The sequence below is a fragment of the Neodiprion fabricii genome, chromosome 3 (assembly GCF_021155785.1).
Source record: "Neodiprion fabricii isolate iyNeoFabr1 chromosome 3, iyNeoFabr1.1, whole genome shotgun sequence".
Lineage (NCBI taxonomy): Eukaryota > Metazoa > Arthropoda > Insecta > Hymenoptera > Diprionidae > Neodiprion > Neodiprion fabricii.
In genome coordinates, this window is record NC_060241.1 from 6,820,821 (window position 1) to 6,848,352 (window position 27,532).

Consider the following 27,532-nt stretch of genomic DNA (forward strand, 5'->3'; position numbering starts at 1 on the left):
GATCACGTTGCCAGTTCGATGATTTCTTTGTACTTGACGTATTAAACTTCTAATTCTCGGTGATTAGTAATAGACCGAACGATATAATTAGAAAAACAAAAGATACTGAGTGGTTAGACGCAGAAAAGCTGACTCCATAACATAAGACGTTGACTCATGAATATAAAGACAGTTGCCATAATGGGCTTTGGTGTCACAACCGAAAATCGTCTTGCGCTTGCGCCCCCTGAGATGTTCCAACGGTAGAATTGAGAACTTATTGCAGAACAAAGAGTTACCGATTTCCACATGATGCTGGCTGCATCCACCTTACGAGTAACACAGTCTTCGCAATGGTGAGCCCAAGCCAGTACTGAGCCTGTGTGTACTTACCGACTTGTCGGCGATACAAGAAATTAATGACGAGACTAAAAATCTTCCAATATTCCAATCCAATATCCAATAGCAGAACAATGATTTGATTGAAGTCTACGCGCCCAAGAGAAAAATGTATACATAGATCATAAATAATAATAGATTTGATGTCATAATGATGCAGAGACCAAAAAGTATCCATGTATATGTGGTTCAGGTACGATATTGTTATATATGATACGTTTAGGATTAATACGTGATGCATGCTATGAATTTTATAACTTTCCAGGAGACAAACTGGATTATCTACATTATTACGGCTATAATATAAAAAGAGAAGGATTATTTATTTCGAAATGGGATTCTATTCGACGCGCGCTAGATTTATTCAATAACATTAGTATTCATAATTATTTCAACGACTTTTCATTTGCTCTCTCGATCTTGAATTTTCGTAGGCACAGAATCGAAACGTTGTTTTAGCTGGTCGCAAGTGAAGTATCTGCGTTGGGTGGAGGAGCAGAATTGTTTTTCGAAAAGTATTCGGATGGAAGAAAATTCAGAGTAACTGCAATACATAACGGATGCGCTAATTCTGAACGAGATGAAATGGATGCTTCGTATATGAGACAGTATTTGACGCTGCGTAGTGATTTAAAGACCTAGAAAGGTGATAGGGAGAGAAAGAACGACGCTTCTTAACACTTGAAGTATATTTTAACACACATTTGAAGGATGGGAGCGAAATTTTTCATCATCTAACTGTCGCAGAACGGCAGCGTTATTAGCCGACCCGTTTACTGAGGAATATATTTTCAGTCAACGGCTGACCATCGAAGGGCCTGGCCGCTTAAGTCTGGAATCGGCAGGAGAGATAAAGTGTGTATTTCTTGTATGAAATGTGAACACTAGAATCATTATACATCATATCATATCATCATACATCATACATCGTACATCATACATCGTACATCATACATCATCATACATAGTATTAAAGGTCGAAACCAAAGTTTAGATGTCGGATGTTCAGAAAGTGACGTCACCAATTCAAAATCAGCTAGCCGAATTCCTCAGTCGGGTAACAACCGCGCGGTAGAGCGGACGGATGAGAGTCGCGCTCCGCAAATTTCGAGTACCGGGTTCTCAACCTCCCGGATACCGCGCTTCGGGTCCGCTACGTATTTCGAGTACCGGGTTCTCAACCTCCCAGATCTCGCGCTTCGGGTCCGCTACGCGGTGAAACTCGACTTCCAGGATGAGCGCTCCGTGGTTCCTGGTTCATGTTTACAATAAATTATTTCAATTCGTTTTTCGCGCAAGCCCATATTCAGTAGCTGTCGGTCCGCTAATAAAATTTCTCGACTTCCAGGATAAGCGCTCCGTGGTTCCTGGTTCATGTTTACAATAAATTATTTCAATTCGTTTTTCGCGCAAGCCCATATTCAGTAGCTGTCGGTCCGCTAATAAAATTTCTCGACTTCCAGGATAAGCGCTCCGTGGTTCCTGGTTCATGTTTACAATAAATTATTTCAATTCGTTTTTCGCGCAAGCCCATATTCAGTAGCTGTCGGTCCGCTAATAAAATTTTTCGACTTCCAGGATAAGCGCTCCGTGGTTCCTGGTTCATGTTTACAATAAATTATTTCAATTCGTTTTTCGCGCAAGCCCATATTCAGTAGCTGTCGGTCCGCTAATGAAATTTCTTGACTTCCAGGATAAGCGCTCCGTAGTTCCTGGTTCATGCTTACAATAAATTATTTCAATTCGTTTTTCGCGCAAGCCCATATTCAGTAGCTGTCGGTCCGCTAATAAAATTTCTCGACTTCCAGGATAAGCGCTCCGTGGTTCCTGGTTCATGCTTACAATAAATTATTTCAATTCGTTTTTCGCGCAAGCCCATATTCAGTAGCTGTCAGTGCGCTAATAAAATTTCTATAACTTTACAATCTTCTCATAATCTTTTGGGTAAAATATATCGATAAAAAAATTATATTAAACCTCACACAGTGTTTTTGATTTGTTCTCATGCTGAGAATATTTATTAGCTTCCGAGGTATAACTCGAGGTGATTGGCGGTGGTCGTTGGGCGTGGTTAGGGGTGGTTGCGGGTAATCGCGGTGATTCAGGAGGAGAGGGACGAGGATTTGTGCTCGGTGAGTGAAACACTTTTATAGTATTTGCTGGCAATTGTAATTATATTTTATCCAAAATATTTCAAACTAGTCATGTTTACATTAAATTATTTCAATTCATTTTTCGAGCAAGCACATATTCAGTAGCTATGAATAAGCTTACACAATTTATTATATTATTACTTAATAAATTAATCAATTACTCAATTACTTAATTATATTAATCCTTACACAATATTTTCGATGTGTTCTTATACTGAAAATATTTATTACTATTCAAGGTATAACCTGAGGTGGTTGGAGGTGGACGAGGAGGAGGACGAGGAGGACGAGGATTTGCGCTGGGTGAGTAAAACACTTTTGCAATATTTAATGGCAATTGTAATTATATTTCATCTGAAATATTACAAACTTGTCACGTTTACAATAAATTATTTTAATTCATTTTTCGTGCAAGCACATATTCAGTAGTTATGAATAATCTTATACAATTTATTAAATTATTAATTAATCAAATAATATTCTTATAATATTTAATGGCAATTGTAATTATATTTCATCTGAAATATTACAAACTTGTCACATTTACAATAAATCATTTCAATTCATTTTTCGTGCAAGCACATATTCAGTAGCTATGAATAATCTTGTAAAATTCATTATATTATTAATCAATTGAATAATTACATTAATCCTTACACAATATTTTTGATGTGTTCCTATACTAAGAATATTCATTACTATTCCAGGTATTACCCGAGGTGGTCGGAGGTGGACGAGGGGGAGGACGAGCTGGACGAGGAGGAGGACCAGGTGGACGAGGAGGAGGCGGGGTGGGTCGTGGGAGAGGACCTCTCCTCTCCTCAGAGGTGGGGAGGGGAAGGGGCAGGGAAGGGGGAGAGGTGGGCGGGGAGGGGGAAGGGAAGGGAAGGGGTTGGGAGGGAAGGGGAGGGGAGGGCGGCGGGGGGGAGGGTGGTGGGTGGGTGGGTGGGCGGGAGGGAGGGAGCGAGGGCGGGCGGGCGCGGGGGGGGGGGGGGTGTGTATTGCTCTATAAACTCTAGCGGGCTCGCATTGACATCCGTCCTCCACTCTCTCCCTCCCTCCCGCCCTTCCCCACCCCCTCCCCGACGCCCTCCCCTCCCCTCCCCATCCCTCCCAACCCCTTCCCTTCCCCCTCCCCGCCCACCTCTCCCCCTTCCCTGCCCCTACCCCTCCCCCTTCCCTCCGCTGAGGAGAGGAGAGGTCCTCTCCCACGACCCACCCCGCCTCCTCCTCGTCCACCTGGTCCTCCTCCTCGTCCGGCTCGTCCTCCTCCTCGTCCACCTCCGACCACCTCGGGTAATACCTGGAATAGTATTGAATATTCTTAGTATAGGAACACATCAAAAATATTGTGTGAGGATTAATGTCATTAATTAATTGATTAATAATATAATGAATTGTACAAGATTATTCATAGCTACTGAATATGTGCTTGCACGAAAAATGAATTGAAATAATGTATTGTAAATGTGACAAGTTTGTAATATTTCAGATGAAATATAATTACAATTGCCATTAAATATTATAAGAATATTATTTGATTAATTAATAATTTAATAAATTGTATAAGATTATTCATAGCTACTGAATATGTGCTTGCACGAAAAATGAATTGAAATAATGTATTGTAAATGTGACAAGTTTGTAATATTTCAGATGAAATATAATTACAATTGCCATTAAATATTGCAAAAGTGTTTTACTCACCCAGCGCAAATCCTCGTCCTCCTCGTCCTCCTCCTCGTCCACCTCCGACCACCTTCAACCACCTCAGGTTATACCTTGAATAGTAATAAATATTTTCAGTATAAGAACACATCGAAAATATTGTGTAAGGATTAATATAATTAAGTAATTGAGTAATTGATTAATTTATTAAGTAATAATATAATAAATTGTGTAAGCTTATTTATAGCTACTGAATATGTGCTTGCTCGAAAAATGAATTGAAATAATTTAATGTAAACATGACTAGTTTGAAATATTTTGGATAAAATATAATTACAATTTCCAGCAAATACTATAAAAGTGTTTTACTCACCGAGCACAAATCCTCGTCCCTCTCCTCCTGAATCACCGCGATTACCCGCAACCACCCCTAACCACCCCCAACGACCACCGCCAACCACCTCGAGTTATACCTTGGAAGCTAATAAATATTCTCAGCATGAGAACAAATCAAAAATACTGTGTGAGGTTTAATATAATTTTTTTATCAATATATTTTACCCAAAAGATTATGAGAAGATTGTAAAGTTATAGAAATTTTATTAGCGCACTGACAGCTACTGAATTTGGGCTTGCGCGAAAAACGAATTGAAATAATTTATTGTAAACATGAATCAGGAACCACGGAGCGCTCATCCTGGAAGTCGAGAAATTTTATTAGCGGACCGACAGCTACTGAATATGGGCTTGCGCGAAAAACGAATTGAAATAATTTATTGTAAACATGAACCAGGAACTACGGAGCGTTTATCCTGGAAGTCGTGAAATTTTATTAGCGGACCGACAGCTACTGAATATGGGCTTGCGCGAAAAACGAATTGAAATAATTTATTGTAAACATGAACCAGGAACTACGGAGCGTTTATCCTGGAAGTCGTGAAATTTTATTAGCTGACTGACAGCTACTGAATATGGGCTTGCGCGAAAAACGAATTGAAATAATTTATTGTAAACATGAACCAGGAACCACGGAGCGCATATCCTGGAAGTCGAGTTTCACCGCGTAGCGGACCCGAAGCGCGGGATCCGGGAGGTTGAGAACCCGGTACTCGAAATTTGCGGAGCGCGACTCTCATCCGTCCGCTCTACTGCGCGGTTGATTCCAGACTGAGGAATTCGGCTGGCTGATTTTAGATTGGTGACGTCACTTTCTGAACATCCGACATCCAAACTATGGTTTCGAATTTTAATACTAAGTATGATCATGTATGATGTGATGTGTGAAGATGTATGATCTATGATGTATGATGATATGATATGATGTGTAATGAGTTCAGTTCTCACATTTTATACAAGAAATACCCACTTCATCCTTCCTGCCGATTCCAGACTCAAGCGGCCAGGCCCTTTCATAGTCAGCCGTTGACTTAAGATATATTTCACAGGTAACGGGTCAGCCAATAACGCTGCGGTTCTGCGACAGATGGGTGATAAAAAATGTTGCTCATACCTTCCAAATGTGTGCTAAAATACACTATAAGTTTCAAGTAGCTTTGTTTTTTCTCTCACTATCTCCTCATCAGGTCTTTAAATCACTACACTGCGTCAAATACCGTTTCATGTACAGAGCATCAATTTCATCTCGATCAAAATTAGCGCATTCGTGATGTATTACAGTTACTCTGAATTTTTTTCTGTAAGAAAACTTTTTGAAAAAACATTCTGCTTTTCTACCCAACGTAGATACTCTACTTGCGACTAGCTAAAACAGCGTTTTGGTTCTATGCCTACGAAAATTCAAGATCGAGAGAGCAAATGAAAAGTTGTTGGAATATTTATCAATAATAATGTTATGGAATACATGACGGAGCAGGGGAACGAAGAGGACGAAGGAGGTCGGAGGTGGTAAGAAGTGTTAGGGGGTAGTCGGAGGTGTTCGGAAATGGTAGGAGGTGGTTGGAGCTGGTTTGAGGTGGTAGGAGGTGGCGGGAGGTGGTAGAAGGTGGACGGATATGGTAGGAGGTGGATGGAGGTGCTTAATGGTAGTTGGGGGTGGTTGGCGGTGGATACGGTTACGCGTCTCCTCGTGGGGATGATCGAACTGATAGACATTTCTAATTGTAAGTCGCATTCGACAAGTAGTCTTACGGATTCACTTTATACCGACTCAATCTCCAGCTGTTATGTCGACACTACTTTTGCTGCTTCGAATGTCGGTGCGAGCACGTTAGGTAGAGTCGATAGAGCAGAAACCTCCCAGGCTCCCAGGCTCACCTGGGCCCACTTGCCCGCCGAAAACTGTTCACAAAAATTCACCCATGGGTATCCGTCTTCGTGTTTTCCAGTCAACGCATAAGAGTTACGCCAACCGAGGCCGGACATACCCGACGATGACCAAAACTGACGGTGAATAAGATGAAAGCGAAAATGACAAGGAACGGGACAATGCGATGCAACGCCGATGTCACCCGAACATGATCACAGCAACAACAGACGGGGATGAATAACGAACATGGCAACTCGCGACTGCGCTTGACCATCCAGTGTTCGGTAAAGATAGAGGAGCCTCAGAGCGATCGTCACCAGTAGGCAGTAAAGCACTTTTCTGATCGCGATTCATACTTTTGTCTGACCGGTTAGGTAGCAAAGCGCTCCACTGGGTCACTTCGTTTGACGGAACATTTCTCACCGGGAAACTATCTCTGATCTTGAAATATTCGAGTCATTCAAAATTCCACAAGATAAAATCTCCACGGCAAAGCACCTTTAGATTTAATTTCAGAACTAAGAATAATTTTAGGCAGAGCCGAAACTTATCAAAACTCCTTATGAAAACTTGAAATACTTTTGCAATAATGCAGAGAAGAACTTAGAACAGGAACAGAACCGAGAAATACTGATCACAAATTTATTTTATTTTCTTAGCTTTTTTGTGGATTTCAGCGAGATAATTTTCTTTATTATCTTTTGCTACTTATATTTGTGCTTGATTAAAATTTCGTCGAACGAATCTGTATCCCTGTCCGGTAGAGTTGATTTGAAATTTTCTCGTTCTATTCGGTCAGGATAGCAGAAGGTAAAGAAGATCTCTGTAGAGTGATCGGCACTGGCTCAAAATACCCATCCCCAGAAACGGTACTGGAAGATCCGGAACCTAACAGATAGCCACGGGTTAAAAACGCCTGGTGTTAACGGATGTATCTATTGCTCCGAGTCCCGAACAGCGACTTCTCGCGCCGGGTGATTGTGGAATGATCGCTCGCGCTGAGCGCTCCGTTTTTCAGTTTGATTGCCTTGATTACCGGTGGCGCCCTCTGCGCGCGAGACAAGTTTGTCGTGCGTTACCATATTTCGGTAGTGTATGTACGTACGTAGTTTTATTCTTCCGACATATCCATCGAGGCAATCCCGAACTTTGAATGCGAGAACTTGAGTGACAACGGGCATCTTTGCGTTCTGTCTTTCGGAACAACCCGTTGTACATTGCGTTCACTCCTTGTGCCATGCCTTGGGGTTTAGTCACCCCTCAGATCATTACCTCCGCCACCTTGGGGGTACATTCTTTCCATTACCGGGTTGCCTGGATCCTTAATTGACTCGTAGATGTAATAGTTACGTCCCACGGCCCGAGTCACGATATAGTCGACAACACCTGGTATGAGGTTATAACTTTCGTATCAAATTTAAGTGCAGGTCACTTTGACCCATGGAGTCACCACATGTTTCACCAGCTCTCGGGGGGCTTCATGTTCTATGTTGACTATACTAATCAGCTCTGGTTCTTGACCACTATCCTCGCAACGACCCGCAGCAAAACGACTAATTCCGGCGATGTGATTGATCAAAAATCCTCTACTGACATTACGAAGCAAGGAAAGATTAGCTGTAATCCCATAACATCATGAAACAGATAAGTCCACGGACTAGGTCAGTAAAAATTATCAACCCAAGTACCAGTACCCGCCTGACAGCCTGGTATCTCCAAGGAGATACACCAGCAGTGGTACCTACCTCAAACCACTTCAAGTCGCTTGCAAAAGCCCTTGATGTCATCGAAAATGGCACTCAACAACCCGATAAAAAACTAAAAATATCACTGAAGTGCTATGATAATAGAAATAATCAATAATACTGGTCTGAAAAAAAATCTAGTTATTATTATGTATAATTAAGATTCGATGCGCTTGCATCGAAGTATAGTAATAAAAAGTATGTACCACGCATACTTTTCATGTGATGTTTTTTTTTTTAATAAACTGTATTCTTGCTTAAAAAACGTAATCAAACACTAATAATAGCAACAATATGGATGAAAAAAAGTTATACAGTGTAAAAGTTTAACATTAAAATCGTCAGAAAATCTATCTATTATTTTGTAATTTCTTTCTATCAGTTCGAAACTGTTATGTATCTACATATACTGTTTAAATAGATTAGAGCAGTGTAAATGAAAAAACTAAACGCAACGAATTCTGAATGTTGAACAATAAATAAAAAAAATTTTTTTTAAATAAAAATCTTCATGGAAAGTAGATAAAGATTCGGCACACGAAAACCTTCATTTCTATGATATTTCTTTTGGAGCCGGATTTCGTTGCAGATGTCTGTAATTCCAGAATTTATGGCTGCCACACCAGGGACCTCGTTACCAATACTCCGATTCATACTCACCATTCGCATTTCATCAAGGTTTTTTTTTTTCTTTCTAGTTTTTAATTATTCCCAACTCCGAAACCACAGATCAAGTTGACAATTTGGGTCGCCCTTGGAATATACTTGTGACAAGGAAAGAAGTTTGACAACCTTTCGAAGACGTGAGAAGCACATAGAAAAGTTTGGTAAAAAATCGAAATCCGGCTGGCCAACTTTTCTTTGAGTGAACACCTAAATTAATGTCTTTTCTTGATTCGCTGCAAATCGTTCGCCGAAGGACATACATTCCAGGCTTGTACAAAACGTATTGTATCATTGGTCTTTGAGTTATAAACTTTTTAAATTCACTCTTACCATTTCTGCAGGACACCAACTAATCCAAACTGTAGATCGAATATCCATTGTACCTGCAGTATTGTAGCAAAATCAGTTTCCTTTGAGATTAAGCACAGTCCGACCTCCCAATAGTTCCGGGCAGGAATAAAAGGGGAAAAGTTTTTCTGCGAATCGTTCTTACCTACTTTGTACCTCCGTGCTTGCTATGCGAGACTTTTGAACATACCTCTCAATAACTTCGGTTGATAGATGTATTTCGAAGTAGGTATGCGAAATCCGAGATTACGGCTCATCCTCTGAGTAGTTGGGAAAACAGTTTGCGCGGGAAACTGGGAAAGCGCAACTATTGAGAGAGGCACTATTGAGAAGTCGACTGTGCCCATAATAGTGAATTCGTTTGATAAAGTCTTATTTCAACATGTTGAATGAAAAAGTGTTACTGAAGGACAAGGCCTAGCTAGCATATCAAGGGCTTAATCTGAATTTATACTTTCAAATGCATCAGCTGTTTGTAGGTGATCACGTCAAGATTATTTGACGGCTACCGATTGTGAAAAACAATTGTCACTCTTCGTCACGTGAAATCAATGGAATCGTCAAAGAATTAATTGAATCACTATGATACCGAAAACTGTGGCTTACCACGTTGATTTTCATCGCAACAAAATATCGAACCGGATGAAATTGATCTTACGTACATGCACTTACCTCATTTTTCAGTATGTAATCGCGCTGAGAAGCCTTTACAAAAACCGTATATGATTTTAGTAACAAACATATTCTATCGGGGCGACTTTCCCGGATTTTTGGCATAGCGATAATAATGTACGTGAGTAGTCAAACATTTGAAGTATCTTCAAACACAGTTCCGGAGCCTTTCTGTAATTCACTCTTGAATATTCCAAGTATCGTAAAACACAGTTCATCAGCCTTTACAGAATTCACTACGCATAACGTCGCAGGTTTGAGATTGTCTTCGACGATATATGCACATTTTATGTGGTTGTCCGATTTTTTTTCCTCAATAAATCCGAGAGTAGTGGCTTCGCGTCTCGGCGAACTACGAAAACCAAATGAAGATGACGTCATTCTGCGTGAACAGCATTTGTGATTTGGATGGTGGTGAATGCATATATATAGTGGACATATTGTAAAAAATCGGTCATTCTGAGCTCTGTCATCTCGGCTCAATGAGAAGTTTTGTTCTCACGCGTATAAAGCATCGAAACATGAGTGTTTCGAACATAAAACAATTTTTCGAGTAATTTTATCGCACTCATTTATCAGAGAATCGTAAGTTTTGTATCACAGTGACGTTGCTGAAAAGCAGGCAAATGAAACAATCAGTCCAATTTCATACCGAGTGAAGTGCAAGATCATGCTACGTTGCATCTTCTTACTGATCACGTGCATATACACAGGTAAATTTTAAATCCAATTCATCGAATCGCGCAAATCTTTTATTTATATGAAAGTAACGTTAAAAATAAAATTAGATGATAAATGAATGAGCCGGTCTAACATGGATATCAATCAACGATATCGTATAATTGTGCATGATTAACACTGTTTTGAGAAAAGTGGTCACCTATCATCCAACGTTTAAATTTACAGCGCGAAGTATTCCTTGCGTACATCGCGATTTTGGAAACAACGGAACAGTCTGTGTATGCAACGCTACTTATTGCGACAGCACTCCCGTATCCGAGGTTCTAGACATTGGTTTCTACATCCGTTACTCATCAAGTGAAAACGGCTTGAGGCTTGACGAAACGCGTGGCGTTTTCAGGAAAGAATGCAGTCTTGCTGATGCAGATGGTTTCCAACTAGACCTCGGTACTACCTTTCAACCAATTCATGGCTTCGGAGGCGCGTTTACTGACGCAGCGAGCTTCAACATAAGAACATTGAGCCCTGGGGCTCAGGAAAATTTATTAAGGTGCGGCGTTTATTGTAATAGAACCGAAGAGATGATGGACCAATTTTGAATCTTTGAAATTAGCATGGCAAATCTGGAATCGCACGTACCCCTTTTTTGTTTAGGTTATTGTTTGCTCGATAACTGAATTGTTGCTTATGGTTAGAGTGCTATCACTTTCGATTAACAACAACGTAAGATTGAATACCCAACAGCTAACAATGCAGTAGTGTACTTGTGTGAATCGACATTATTGCCAGTTGATCACCTCATGGTCCACACCATCAAGTGTTCAAAAACCGTTCTCACGTGGACGTTATCCCTTCTTATTTTTGACTGAAAACATGTGTACAGTAGGTCAGAAAAACTTAATATTAAGCTATAATAATATTCGCCTTTGTATTATGTGGTAGCGATTTTTTAGGACATACTTCAGCAAGGAAGGTAGTAATTACAATTTAGGACGTGTACCAATTGGCGGAACTGACTTTTCTAAAAGGCCATACACGTACGATGATCACGAAGGTGATGTGCTACTGAAAAATTTCAGTCTAGCAAACGAAGACTTACTCTACAAAATTCCATTGATGAAGAAAGCTTTAGAAATTAATCCGGAAGTTAAATTTTTTGCGGCAGCATGGACTGCTCCACCCTGGATGAGAACAAATCACAATTACACAGGTTACGGTGAGTATTGTGGAGTACCGCCATTTTGGATCATATCACGTTTACTACAAAATTCTTTTTCATTCGATGAACAGTTTAATGAATATCGTTATGGTCTGTAAACTTTAAGTCTTCAAATTTCAATTATCGTACGTAGTAATTGCGGAAATCGATCTGATTTGACTACTTTATTTGTTCGGGGTTTTTAACGAAAAAATTTTAACTTTAACCCAGCAATTTCGTTACTTGGTAGGATTTTTGAAAAGAAAATACTATCAGGTATACGCCGACTATCTAGTGGAATTCTTGAACAAGTACGGAGACCATGGGCTGGAAATGTGGGCTATGTCAACGGGTAACGAACCCTATATTGGTACCCAAAGCTTATCTAACTATGGAAGTATGGGTTGGTTACCAAAAAACCTCGGCAAGTGGATAGCGAACAATCTTGGACCGACTATCAGCAAATCAAAGCATAACAAAACTGTGATTCTTGCTTACGACGACTCAAGATCGCGCCTGGATCCGTTCATCAATGACATTTTTAAAAACAAATTAGCAAGGAATTACACAGCCGGTATTGCTATCCACGCGTACGAGGACGCCACGTTTTCCGCAAGCGTATTAGGCGAAATCCGTCAAAAGTATCCAGGAAAGTTTCTCATCATGACCGAGTTTTCCGCGGGTAAGTGATGTGACGATTTATACGTGTTACGTACTTTATATATCACCAATATGTACACATATTTGTAACGATTTGTAGCACGACGTGATGGCGTTTTGATTATTGCAGGGAATCCACAAAAAGACACTGGAATCGTTGCTTCGGCATCTTGGCAACTGGCAGAAATATACATATTGAACATAATTGAAGTATGTAAAAATATCATTGAGTATTTGTCTGTTCAACGCCCAGTACGGTATGAAATCAGTATGTTTCCTTCGTGAAGACTCTGAACATTCTATCTTTGAAACTAAGGACAGTGTTAATCTGCACGCTCATCAATATATGGGCTAATTCGTGAATTTACGGCCAGGTTTTTAAGCTCGTTTTTAGAGGCAAAATTATGACTTGGCCAAAATTCTAATATGGTATAGTACACACGGTGGTGTGAAAGTTTGTATTTACGAGAAATACATACGTTGATAAATTTAATCTTGCTTTCAAAATAGACCGTGGTCTTTGAAATGTTATCACTGGCTGTCGTTGGAAAAAAAATTCAACTTATGTGACCTCTGTGTGACAAGGTTCGCGATTTCCGAACATGAAATACATTCAATGGCCAATCTTCAGAAAATGCCAAAAGTTTTTTTTGGTTGTAATTTTGAGTCTTGAGTATGCGAAGACCCGAAAAAGAATTGCTCTTCATTCGTGTGCGAAACAAGAGATCTTAAAGTGTAGCTTACAGTTATTTAAGTAGAATAAAGATATTACATCACCATCAACTCGGTATCAAGATTCCAGGGGTATAAAATATAATCAGAAAATTCAAGACCCCTTTAATATTTATATCGATTCACCGTTAATGATGGCTCGATTTTTAATCTAATAGAAATATTTTCGGACTTCCTCTAGAATGTCAGTTTTTCACGGAAAAAGAACAAACCATTGATTCTGTGTATAATTTTTTCTTAAAATCATTAACTATACCAATATAATCATAATCCCGCTTTAAACTAATCCTGAAAATTTTAGGATATCATTCGAAACGCCTACTTCTTGATAAAATTAATCAACGTGTTTCTCGTAAGCAGTAAGGCATAGAGACCTCGAAATTAGCGTATTTTTATATTACAGTGTATATTACACATCCGGATTTCAGCCAAATTGAAATTTTTACCACACAAAGCTGACCCGTATGATACGATATACTACACTTATCACTGATTATTAGGAAAGATTATTTTACAGTCCAAGTAAACTCTCGCACTTGCTCTGAGTGAATAAATTTCACCTGGATGATAAAATAACCTGTGCTTCGTAGTGCAAGCAGATCTAGAGACTTGTTTCACTTCCTCCAAGAATACTATGAACATATTAATTTCTGGAAAAGGAATGAATTGTTCGTCATGAGAACATTTGAATCTTGCAGAATTTGAAAAACTGGGTAACTGGTTGGGTGGACTGGAATCTCGCTCTTGACAAATATGGCGGACCAAATTGGAGACAAAACTTTGCGAATGCCCCGATTATTGTGAACTCGGAAGCTGACGAATTTTACAAGCAGCCAACGTATTACGCCATTACGCACTTCAGCAAGTTTATTCCACCAGGTTCTGTAAGGGTGGGATTTGTTCACGGAAAGAAACCGGTAGAGGCTGTAGCATTCAAGACACTGAAAAACGAAATCATTGTTGTGATGTATAACAAGTGAGTAGAAGAATTAACTGTAAACTGAGAATCCTCTTTGCAAGTTTCAAGGAAACAGACAGACAAAGTTTGTGAAACTGAAGTTAAGTGCCACTAAAAGTTGTTGCGAACTGTGACTAGGATTTTACGTGAGAGATATCTTTGCGAAAATTTTGAACTCATATTCTTCATTTCAACGAACGTCGTATGAACAACTAATCGAATTAACTATTATATTCAAGAAAAACTGATGTCATTGAACAACGTTTTTGGGTCTTGATGAGAACACCTTAGTGTTTCTTCTATGCTACTTATTTTTAATACGATACCAAGACCAGTAAATGAGACATTTCTCTTTGTATTTTCTATGAGCACTTTGCAAATGTGATTTCTCATCTCTTAAATACGAAATCCTTGTTTTTAAATACAACTCTTCCAATTTCAGAGGTATAGCAGACCAAAGCGTGACTATCTATGATCCAAGGAGAGGACAGGTCCGTTTACAGTTGCCACCAAAATCAATTCACACCATTCTATACAAATAATGCGCATTGGAAGAAATTAAAATGGCCCCAAAAATGATTTTCGTAGCAATGACTGTCAGAAAGTATCGTTAGGATGATTACCTACACGAATTTCTTCTTCATCATGTAACTTGTTCAAACCCGTAATTACGTAAAACATTCAATTGTGCCTCACGTTGGTAGTGTAATAATATCTTCGTACTTTACGTGCACAATCTCTAGTTAAAAATTAGTAACACTTATATACTAGCAGATGTATTTCATGACACACAAGACGTTTAGTTGTCAGATATGTAGCAAAAAATATATTACCTATACAAAAATATATTACTGCTGTAAAACAAATATAATTGAAATATGTGCTCTGAAAAATGATACACATGTTATACCTACTGCATTATACGTTTCGTAATTTGAACTTATTTTGTTGTATTTTTTTACGTCATATTTATGTTATGACGTGGCAAAAGTGTCACACACGTGACTCTCGCTGTCTTCCAGAAACATAAACGTTATTGATTTGAATACCGTCGTTGACAGGGTTGATCGTTTCGTAAAAGTTCAATGTAAAACCAGTAATTCAAGTCTTTGAAATGAAAACAGACTGTTTTTTTTTTTTTGTAATATTGTGCCTCCACTGTCTGTAAGTATTAAGCACTCACGTAATCTCACGTGGGACCAACACCACCGTCGAGAATTTTTTTACTAGCAGGTACTTTGAGCGCTCTGACAGGAGTAGTCTTGTCGCTTTTCCAGCTAAGAATGACCAAAAATAATCGATTTTCGATTAAATCGAATCATATATTCCTCATTAATCGAGTATAATCGATTATTTTTCATCACAATTGATTCTCGTTTTTTACTCCCAATAACGATGCAATACAATATCAGTTTATATGATTGAAGTATTAATTATTATCATTGTCTTACTTACCAAGTATCTATTTGATATAACAAGTGAAAGATAAATATTTTCACCTGACATTGAAAAATATTTGGAACGAAACAACAAATCATTAAAAAAAACTTTTCCGCTATTCAGACTACATATTAAAATTTACAAAATTTTGGTATCATACGCACCGTTTTGAAAAAATACTAAACAATTGACGAATTTTTATCGAATCAATCGAGTCATGTTCGATTATATTTTTGGACTCGATTAATCCATGCATCGATCATTTTTAGCTTAGTGGCCATTGCTACTCCCAGCAGTTGGCACTCCTTGTCCTTAGTTTCTGAGGTTTCTGTGCATCGGTAACCGGCCCAAAAGAGGTACGAATAAACAATCCAACTCAGCTGAGACCATCGGGAGATTATTGCTTCAGGCTGATCCAGGTACGTGAGCTGTGAGCTCACCGACACCGCATCTGTCTTCGATGGCAAGAATTGTATCCCTGATACCTGTGAATGAGCCTTTGGACTCTGTCCTTGCTACGAGAATGTTAAAATACTAGTGTCAACGAAGTCGCAACTGCGAAACTGGTACCACAGCTTTGCTATCCTGCCCTCTAAAGTATCTCCAGCGCCACCTGTCAGGGATGAAAGCTCAAACACGTCGAAACTAAAGTTGCGCTGCAAGTTCCTGTCAGGACATCTATCTCACTCCCAGTCAGCTTAATTTATCATAGAACCATCGTTAAATTATCGCGACCATAAGTTACGGTAGACAGAAAAGGAACATTTAATAGATTTTCTGGTTAGAGGTACAATAGCACGTTGTGTAACAAGTGCAAGAAATAGTCTATACCTGTACGAATATGGGTTGCGACATGAGAAGAAGTGCTGTAATCTCACCAAGTCGGCTATTGTCTGTCTGCACGTCTCTCACACGACGTTTTCGGAACAGCGTGCGCAGAAATTGATTTTGCGCACGGGTTAGAGTGCACAAAATGCCCTACTACCAGTTCTACGTGTAATATCGCTAGAAATTGATAATGTATAGTGGTACTTGTTTTCAATTTGAAGTGCGTTGTAACATCCTCGATACCTTACGCCCCTGAATATTAGACCTATCGAGCACCATCTCGATTTTATTTCATGGATTGATGTAATTTTTTTTTACATATTACAACCTTTATAATATCAGTCTGAGTCGTTCTTATATTTTTCTCCAAATCTCCGTATGCATTGCATGACTTTTATCTCCTAACTGTTTTGGAAAACGGTAATTCTTGTTTGTGTCAATCTTATAGTTAAACAATATTAACGGTAGTCTGTGCTCAAACATACTTAGAGGCAACGCCCATCGTTGCGGTACAGCGCGGATCCACTCAGCCTGCCGCGGCATGCCGCGGCATGCCGCGGCGGTCCGCGACTCCGCATGACGACGCATGGTATGGCACTTCCAACGTAACGCAACAATAAGACTGTTAGGTGCAAAACGATATAGTTCATTCCACTATAACTCTCACTTCTATGAGACCAAAGATTTCTTATGATTCTGACGATTACTATTCGCAGCTAATCCGAATAACCGAAGATGAATCGGTGAATCATTTCTTTTCTGAACTTTTCGATTTGCAACCGATGAAGAAAATTTCAATCATTTCAAGTTGAATTCCTTTCAATACCTATCAATCTAAAAGGTTCAAAAACGGGATTCATTGATTCATATTCAGTTATTGGGATCAGCTGCGAATTGTAATCGTATGAAATCTTTGGTCTCATACAAATGAGAGTTATAGTGGAATGAACTATATCGTCTTGCGCGTAACAGTTTTATTATTGCATTATACCGAAAGTGCCGTGCCGTGCTGAGCGGGTCTACGCTACACCGAAACGATGGTACCAGAAAAACCACACCAGAGAACGAGTGGTATCCTCTCAACATCGCAAGCCTACGGTCAAAGCATCTTTACAATGCTTTTTATGGTCTTTGCCATTTGTTTTGTCGAAACTCAAACAAAAACTGTTAACTACCAATCAACAGTTCGTTAGGACAAACCAGATTCCCGAAGATTACCTCATGGTACTGGCTTGTACGTGCAGCGTAAAAACCTTTTATCCTTCAAGTGGTGTCTGTTTGGGCATTGACTACCCAAGGCTAAAATGGGTTATCTTTGCACACGTAATGCAAGTACGGAAATTCTTACCCGCACTCGTGAAAGAGGTCGGAGTGGGCGTGACTAATCCACTACACTTGACCCTGCGAAGGGCAGGGGTAGTTCAGAGCGAATAAGAAGGCCAAAAATATTGTATCGGCACATGTAAGTCTTCCGTATTGGTCCAACTTCCATAAAAATGGAAGAAACCAACTAGAAATTACGTTAGAAAATTGCTCGCTAAAGGATGAACTCTAGAAAGCGTTGCATTGTTCAGAAAAAGGTAGTTCATCGAAGACCTTGTAAACAGTCAGTTCAGAACTATCATCCAAACAGAGCAGTTCAAAAAAGCTCCTAGAATCCAGACACGTAAAATAACTCTAAAGAAATTCTGTACGACTCGTCTTATTTTAATACCATCATTTTCGCACTAATATTCAATAATTATGATTTTGATTCAACTGAATTTGAATAAACTTAAATATACTTTGTGAGTTAAACTAATTAGGGGAGACGGGGGCACGAAGGACACCTTTTGTCGCTAATTATTTTTTTTTTAACTTTGAGCACCAGGTACAAGAAGTTTTGATTCATCCCGAAAAAATCCATAATTATTTTAGCATAATTTGAAAAAAAAATTACAATTCCGGGGTACGACAGTCCCCCTCACAAAAATTTGACGGAATTTTTTTTCCCCATAACTTAGCATCCTTTAATTCTACCTGTATTGAATAAATCATTAATTATCTATCCATATCTATGACAGGAAAAATGTATATTCCGGAGCTAATGGCCTTTACCGAAAATATCATTTTTATAAATCTTCTCAGATTTTTTTTTTTCGTACCAAAAGAATGTCGTATACTTGATTTAACACATGATGAACAAACTGCTAATAATGTTTCAATATTAAAAAAAAAAAATTCAAAATCAAATTAGCAAATCCATTAAACTATGTCCGTACCCATTTCAGTATATCAGCCGGCCTCCTATCTTGCATTAATTGGTGAATTTTACCTACCATTTTTTGGCAACATCACGTGTATCATCATTGGTCCACCAGCGTCCTATTTGGCCATGGTAAATTGTCCTTCTTTCTGTTGAAAACCCTTTCACCAAACCTTATTGTAGGTAACAGTTTGAAAGTGTAGCATCGATTCCGAAATGCTAGTAAACAATTATTAGTAAACATTTCATTCGTCCGGCGAGGGACAATAATTTAATTGCTGCAACCAAAGCAATCGTGCGTAAATAGTGTCAATTTATATCATATCCAGTCACCGTCGAGTACGCAGAGCCGACCACAGCCCGAATCATCACGATCAACGAAAGGTGAGTGGCGCCTTTTTATGACACCTGATCATTTCCTCTCAATACTAATTCAACCAAGAGAGGAAAACTCAGCGTTTATTTCAGGGAAATCGTATTTAGGTACTGTGTCTTAGTACCAGTGTTAAATTGTTGTGTCGAATTTAGGCTTTATTGAATGAATAATAGCCAACCGATATTCGTTCCTTAACAGAGTACGGTTCACTTGTGAATGTGCGAAAAATGCAATACATCGTACGAACCTGAGACACTGATGCGAGAGCCATGCTTTTGGCGAGGTTATGGGGAAAGCACGAAAAATTGTTGCGGTATCACACGGGATACGATACATTGATAGTGGTTATAATCAATACTCGAATGAAAAATCCAACAAAGCAATAGTAGAGTGTAACAAATCCGAGTAACTGAATTAGTACCTACTTTATACAATTGGGGACTTTTTTTAACTACTCCGCATGTAATCAGTCCTTCAGTTTCGTCAACAATTTGTTCTACCAATTTCACCAGTTAAGATGAACGTTACTACTTGTTTTTGGTATACACTTCCTGCAAAATAACGATATTTCCACTATTTGACGTTTGTTGTTTTGAATGCAGCATTTTTTCAGATATTTGAAATAGAATCCAGCTGTATTCACGTGCAATTTGGAGACGCCGCAAGTAATGATGATTACGAGATTGTGGGATCAATGTATCATGTTATTTGGAACGAATTCGACACTTGGTTGCGAAATAAATCTTGTTCGTTACTCTCATATTATAGTCGTTGAAATTATGCGTTTAGCGTCCCTTGTGGCGATGGTGTATTGGCGGTTTGCTTTCTGAAAATTTGGGTGGTTGATTATTTTTTTCATCATCATCTTTGTACAATAAAGACTGTAATTTAGAAACCAGTGATCCAGCCAAAAATCTGTAGCATGCCGGAAGACAATTTTGGTGAAAACAAATTTTCAGGAATTTTTCAAATAGTGAGAATCGTAGAAGTAGGTTGAATATTCTAAGCATGAACACAGTTCAACAACCTTTCTATAATTCGCAATTGAATATTCTAAGTAAGTATCGTGAAACCAAGTTCATTAGTCTTTCGAAGATTCGCTGTTCTTAATACATTGCAGGTATTTCGTGATGATACGATATTTTTTCTTTACGATTAACGTAGAGCAGAACCAAGGAAGGGTAAGGACTGTGAAACTCAGTGAAGTATGAACACTAATTGAAGACGACGTCAATCATGCGTGAGCAGCAGTTTTAATTTGGGCGGTTGTAAATGCTTATATATACTTTCCGCATTAGAAAAAATCAGTCACTCCGAACTCCTTTGTCGCTTGCTTTTTGTACCAATTGGAAGTTTTGTTCTCCCGCCTCAAGCAAACGGATCTGGTCAATGGTTGAGTAATTAAAGATGTTTGAAACAATTGTCGAAAAATTAATAAGTTAATAACACGTAACGAAATTAATAACGATCCATCACCGCACAGGTTGGTAAAATTGACATTCGCGTTGATGTGATAAAGTAAAAAAAAGTCAAAATAAAAGTCATAATTCCATTTTCTAATGATAGATGAAAATAAAATGACAAGCAACTTATCTCCAAATCTGATATAATGTCTGTGAAATAATTCTACGCGCAAATTATTTTTCAGACAGATTTCTAAATATATAACGATTTTTCTTTTGAAAACACAAACTAAACGGAGATTCTGCATTGTTAGTGAAAATTGTGTGTTCGACAAGAATATTATTCTTCGAAAAGCATTATCGTTAGTAAATACAGCAAGATATATTACCTTGTTTAGTCAGCATTTGATATTTTTAAATATCAAATGTTCCGATGAAACTAGATTCTGTCGTTATATTTTTTTTTTGTTCTGACATCATCACTAGACAATATTTAAAAATACTACCCGTTGCAATTATGAAACGTATGTATCAGTGAGGAGAAGAAGTCGTTAGTTTTCGTAAGAAGTTTTGCTTTCAATATGTCAACGTTTCTGTTGTACGCTCAGATCGACCATCAACGTTGCAAATCGCTATAATTCGTCATGTCATTTTCACTTATTTTACAACATATTCTCGTACTCATATACATGTATTCACAATCATATCTTGATTTTGTTTACTGACAAATATTTGCGAAAACCCTGACGTTGGAACTTTCCATGCACGCCATGGAATGCAAGTAATTTTGTATAACTTTCCTTAAACACAAGTCACTTTTTATGAGTACACGAAAATACAAGTAACATTGAATTGATTCAACTCTTTTCGTGAGTTCAATACAAAATAGATCGTCTTTGATTCGTAGTCACCAGGACTCTGATAATATATGGATTATGGAAACCGTGCAATGACATAAGTCCGTAGAATTATTATTCGGAACCTGCATTTCGTGACTCTCAAAATCATTCAACTGTGACGTCGTTCTCGCTTGCTTGATGTGAACTGTCAATTCTGTATTTTACGCGAATGATACGCGGTCCTATTCAGAGGTGAAGTCAGTGGCTGAGTCAAGACGTGCTCGAGCTATTGGTGGAAAAATTAATTTTCAAGAATCATTCCTTTCACTGCTTTCGAGCGATCCCATTCAGAGGGAAGACTGCAGTACCTAATTTTTACTTATTGTCAATATATCCGATGGCATAATTCATATTTACATTTGAGTATTGGACCGAAGCGACTAAATATTAAGAAACAATTTTCACGAAAATCAACAATCTCCACGCCTTAGAAATATTAGCGATCATGTATATCACCAGAAATATATTTATTGTGAACAAAAGATCATTTTTAGAGTGAATTCATTACCTCCAGTGTTCAAAGGCTTACAAGTTTTTTATGCTAGGCTCGTTGCTGAGAAGCAGCCAAATCAAACTGTCAGTCAAAGTTTGCAAAGTGTGGAGTGAAGAATCATGCGACGTTGCATCTTCTTACTATTCACATGGATATACACAGGTAAACTCCAAACAGTATCTGTGAAATAGCTTAATTGTTCTTTGTGCAGGAAAACACCGTTTAACTTGTGATTGGCTTGTCAAGAAAAAAAAAACGCTTCCATCGAACAATCGTTCTATGTCATAGATTTCCATAGAATTATACTTTATGCCCTGAATGTTCACTTACAGAATTCACCCCTAGTTTGAAAAAATTTTCAGCAGAACTGGGCTTAAGTCTTCCATTCCCGTAATCCGTATGCAAAAAAGCACCCACGTATCATGCGTTAATTAAATTTTCAGCTCTAAGTGCTCCTTGTATACCTCGCGATTTTGGAAACAATGGAACAGTCTGTGTATGCAATGCTACTTATTGCGACAGCACTCCGGTAACCGAGGTTCCAGACATTGGTTTCTACATGCATTACACATCAAGTAAAGACGGCCTGAGATTTTCCACGATAGATGGCGTTTTTAACAAGGAATTGCCTGCTGATTCCAACAGTTTTCAACTAGACTTTGACACTACTTTTCAACCAATTCATGGCTTTGGAGGTGCTTTTACCGATGCAGCGACCATGAATATAAAAACGCTGAGCCCAGATGCTCAAGAAAATTTAATGAGGTAGGACACTGACTGTAATAGGACGTAAAAAATTATTATCTCAGTTCGATTTCTTATAATCATTACAAAAGACTGGAATATTACGTACCATATTTCTACCGAGCCGAAATTTCTCATGTACAAGATTCTTTCTATTAATCGTTTAAATTATAAATATGTCTGAAAAGAGCAGATCCGATGGGCAAAATCTCAAATACTCACTCGATGGTTCCAATACTGTATAATTATTCCGAATGTGGCCACTGATCACAACCGGTAATCACCAATGGTTTTCTAATACCCACATATATGTGCCTACGGCTTCAAAAAAAAAAAAAAAAAAATTACTAAAATTCAGATTACCTGATATCACATTGACAAGATTCCAAAAATCATTTTCACATCAATTTTCTCACTGTTTGTAACCTGCTTACCAAGAGAATAGTAAATCGAAGAAGCTTCATATTCAGCTTCCGCAACACGTATGTGGCTGTTTCGATATTGTGTGATTACGATTTTCCAGAACGTACTTCACTGAGGAAGGTAGTAATTATCATTTCGGTCGTGTACCGATTGGCTCAAGTGACTTCTCTACGAGGCCATATACCTACGATGACTATGAAGGTGATGTGCAACTGGAAAAATTCAGTCTAGCAGACGAAGACTTACTTTACAAAATTCCACTGATGAAAAAAGCTGTGGAACTGAATCCAGAAATTAAATTTTTCGCGGCAGCATGGAGCGCTCCACCATGGATGAGAACGGATAATAATTACACGGGTTATGGTCAGTACTATACACTACCATCAGTCTGTATTATATCTTGCTTCGTGCAAAATTTCCTTACGTTTCCTAAATGTAAGTCGTTAAAATTTTTCCCAATCTGTAAGCTTCACGACTTGAAATATTTTAGATCACATAGGCTTAGAGTGAAGTTAGATTTTGGTCCACTACTTTCTTAGCTCCGAGCTTTTGTTGATAGAGCTTCGAAACAAATTGCAATTTCTTCGCCTGATCCACCATGGAGAAGGACGAATAACAGTTATACAGGTTACGATAGAGATTGTACATCCAACCATTGTATATCATATCTTGGTCCACATGAAATTCATTTCCAGTCTTAAAGGATTTCTTTGAATTCGTTCTGATTCGTAAACTTTGAGCCTAGAAATTGTCGACCCATTCCTTGTGGATTCGAATAGTTGTGACTCTCAAGCCACATATTTGTTTTTTCAACAAATTATCCGGATTGTTAGGAATTTATATGGTAGGAGTAAGGATATTGGGTGTTTAGGATCTAGTACAATTTTAAAGGTGTTTGAAATAGGAGAGCGTGTGGAATAACGTCACTTTCACTGTTGGCAAATTATAAAGATTAGCAATAAACTTTCGTTCTCGGATAGTTACACGAAGACTGATAATAGTGAAACCACTCTTCCGGATCGTTATACTCATACATACGTACTAATTGATGGTTGTTACAATGATAATCAACTGTGAATTTCTACTGTCGGATGATTACCCACAGACATACATGACTAAATAGTAAACCTTCACTATCGGATGGCTACATACAGACGTACAAGAATCGTAAACCTCCGCCATTAGATGGTCCCTATTATTTAGATACAATGGACTCGTATGTTGAAGAATATTTTTGCTCATTTTCGTCAGTATCTGCTTTATAATTAGGGGGCTGCCAGGATATTTTTTGGCTGTACCTCGATCAGAGAGAGTCACTGGATTTTCAATTCTAATCCACAACGAATGGGTCTAATATGAATTGTCAGATTTATTGGGGTTTGATGTCATCTCGCTGTGTTCTCAATTCAACTACTGTACAGCTTTATATGTATATTTAATTTGCAGGATTTCTACGAAAAGAATACTACCAGGTATACGCTAGATATCATGAAGAATTTTTGAACAAATACGAGGATCACGGATTGAAAATGTGGGCTATTTCGGCAGGCAACGAACCCTTTTACGGTATGCTAAGCATCACTTATTACAACAGTATGGGATGGCTACCGAGAGATGTCGGCACATGGATAGCGAATAACCTTGGTCCAACCATCTGCAAATCGAAGCACAGCAAAACTCTGATTATTGGCTATGACGACGCAACGTCAGGTTTGGTCTCATACGTCAATGAAACATTTTCGAATGGGTTAGCTAGAAAGTATATAGCCGGTATTGCTATTCATGGATACACAGACACAAGCATTCCCGCAAACGTACTTGACGGCGTCCATGAAGACTATCCTGAAAAGTTTCTGATCCTTACTGAGTATTCGAATGGTAGGTGATATCAAGATTCGTATGCGTTACGTGCCACATACTTAGATTATGGATGCACCTAATGGATGATAACAATTAATTGCATAGCGTCAATGTATTTTTGATATAGGAAGTCCAGATGCAGAAACTGGAATTCTTGCTTTGGGTTCTTGGGATCGCGGAGAAGAATACATATTGGACATCATTCAAGTACGTAGCTATATTCCTTAATTCTTGTCCATTCGCCGTACAGTACCGAATAAAATCAGAATATTGTCATCGAGATAATTCCGAGCATTTCACCTCAAGGCTCGAAGACGGTGCTGATTCACGCGATCATCGCTAACGTTGTATTAACGCTCATTGTTAGCATCGAATGTTTCACGATTCGGATGAAACACACAAGTCTTACTTACAATTGGTCGTTGAAAATATCATCCTTAGTAAGAGCTGATGGTACTATCTTGTTTAACATAAACTCAGAATGTTGTAGAAGCATGTTTATGTTAAGCTACGGGTAGTTGGTCATGAAAAGGCATTATTATTACAGAATTTACAAAACTGGGTAACTGGCTGGGTGGACTGGAATCTTGCTCTGAATATATATGGCAAACCCAATTGGAGAGGAATCTTAGGAGATGCTGCGGTTATCGTAAATCCAGAAAGCGACGAATTTTACAAACAGCCAAAGTATTACGCCATCGCGCACTTTAGCAAGTTCATTCCACCAGGTTCGATAAGAATAGGACTTACCCACGGCATGACATCCGTCAAGGCTGTGGCTTTCAAAACACTGAAAAACGAGACGGTCGTTGTGATGTATAACACGTAAGTGTAAAAATTAATTAGTGAATTCGTTAATTGGCGAGGTATTTTCTTCACTAGTTTCGACTAAATAGAAACAATTTACGGAATCGAAATACCTGAGATCGAGAGTTGACGCAAACTGTAACTATAAGATTTTACCCAAAACACGTATTAACAGAGTACTTGAACTTCTGAATTCCATTTTTATTCGAGTCATTTCAGCAATAATATTGATAAAATTCAGTCGTTCATAAACAAAAAACCAGTCCATTGAACCAAATTGTTTGACCTCAATGAGAAGCCTTAGTTTGTTATACCACTCTGTTCATTCCATTAAATTGTCTGATGGTAAGTGCAATGCCAAGAGTAGTAACTTTAGACTTGTAAATATTCTTATTCATTTCAGATACCTCACAGACCAGAATGTGACTATTTACGATTCAAGAAGAGGGCAGATCTCGTTAAAGTTACCACCGAAATCTATTCACACCCTCATATACTATTAGGGCACGGTGTGATTGATTGAATATGCGCATCATCGTATAAACATATTGCAGTAACCCGTAAGAAATACGTGCAAATCATATTACAGAATCTCATAAGCCGGATGATTATGTAAACAGTAGCATATTGTGATGCAAGTGTGGAAAGTAAGTGATTCCAAATGGGTTTGAAGTTTGCATCGTGAGCCGCAAAGTCAAGCGTTGCAATAGCACGAGTACTCATGTGAACTCAACAGAAGTCAATACAAGGCGAGCTTCGTAGTTATACCGTAGTTACGCACGGGTGACACACGTAAATTTTCCCAACACTCGTGAAAGTAAGTTCGATGTGAGGAGCAAAAACAATGTCACTGGAAGCGCGTAAAATCGAGACGTTCAGCAATGCGCGTGCGCCAAAGAAAACCCTAGTGTACAAATTTTCGAGCAATTCGGTTATGCGCATGCACTTAGGTCGTTTTGCATTACTGTAAGCTCTGAACATTGGATTTTCTTAGCAGGTGTTGAAAAAAATTGCTTTTTTCTTGCACAATTTATATAAATAATTACTTTAAGAAAACTGTTGGAACCGAAGCTCATAATTACACAATTCACGTGGTATGCACATAGATTCTTCAATTACTACTTTTATCACTATTATTATTATTATTATTATTATTATTATTATTATTAATGTACTTGTATTTCGCTACTCATTTTTATCATCTTTTCTATGGTAGAATTATCATTACGTCAAGTTATTCAAAATTCATGTACAGCGATAACGCAAGCATGGAAATTATGTATCACGAATAAAGATGATTTGAAGGAATAAAAATGAAGCAGTGATAAATTGGAAAATTATAGCTTGTGAGACAATATATTGTGACGTGGATTTTTCCCATACTTCGGTCACTCGGAGAAAATGACCGAGAACTCACCACGTGCACAATAATTTGGCGTGCACGATGTAACCTGGATCTAAAAACAATATCGCGAAATGTTGTTGGGTGTCTGGCGTGATTAACACGGCTCGAAATCATTGATGCGCTATACCTCGCGGAAATATGCTCGGTAGCTCAGTACCGCGGAATGGGTAGGGGTAATTTTGGGAGAGAGAGAGAGAGAGACACTCGAAAACCACATGATACTTAACAAAAGAAGTAAATTAAAATCTTATATTTCACAATACCGGTGATACAAAAACAAAAAAAATAATTCAAAAGTCGATTGTCGCGATTCCAAAACGAACAGAAAATTACACGTAACCTACGCTATTCCTTACTCTACTGAGCTCGCGGCTCCCTAACTAAAATTTCACTTAACAGTTCCAAAATCTCCCTACGCTACTTTCAATTCGCAAATTCGCAAGTTTTCCTCAATAGCAATAATTGCTCGAAACCGAAACTAAAA

The 27,532-nt window shown here is 38.4% G+C and overlaps 1 protein-coding gene across 6 annotated transcripts; it reads left to right on the forward strand.

Annotated features, from left to right (window-relative positions):
- The first annotated feature begins 10,369 nt into the window (after positions 1–10,369).
- On the forward strand, positions 10,370–26,399 carry LOC124178080 (lysosomal acid glucosylceramidase-like). 6 transcript variants are annotated; one of them, XM_046561216.1, is made up of 8 exons: positions 20,349–20,411; positions 21,862–21,971; positions 22,253–22,574; positions 23,077–23,339; positions 24,423–24,854; positions 24,964–25,043; positions 25,384–25,661; positions 26,047–26,399. In XM_046561216.1, the coding sequence occupies exons 2-8, from the start codon at positions 21,929–21,931 to the stop codon at positions 26,144–26,146; spliced, it is 1,518 nt and encodes a 505-aa protein (XP_046417172.1). In that variant the 5' UTR covers positions 20,349–20,411; positions 21,862–21,928; the 3' UTR covers positions 26,147–26,399. The 6 variants fall into 6 exon arrangements, with proteins under 6 accessions (XP_046417170.1, XP_046417169.1, XP_046417175.1 ...); XM_046561218.1 differs by lacking the exon at positions 20,349–20,411 and adding an exon at positions 20,439–20,497 and having other exon boundaries at positions 21,904–21,971; XM_046561217.1 differs by lacking the exon at positions 20,349–20,411 and adding an exon at positions 20,449–20,497 and having other exon boundaries at positions 21,811–21,971.
- Positions 26,400–27,532: the final 1,133 nt, after the last annotated feature.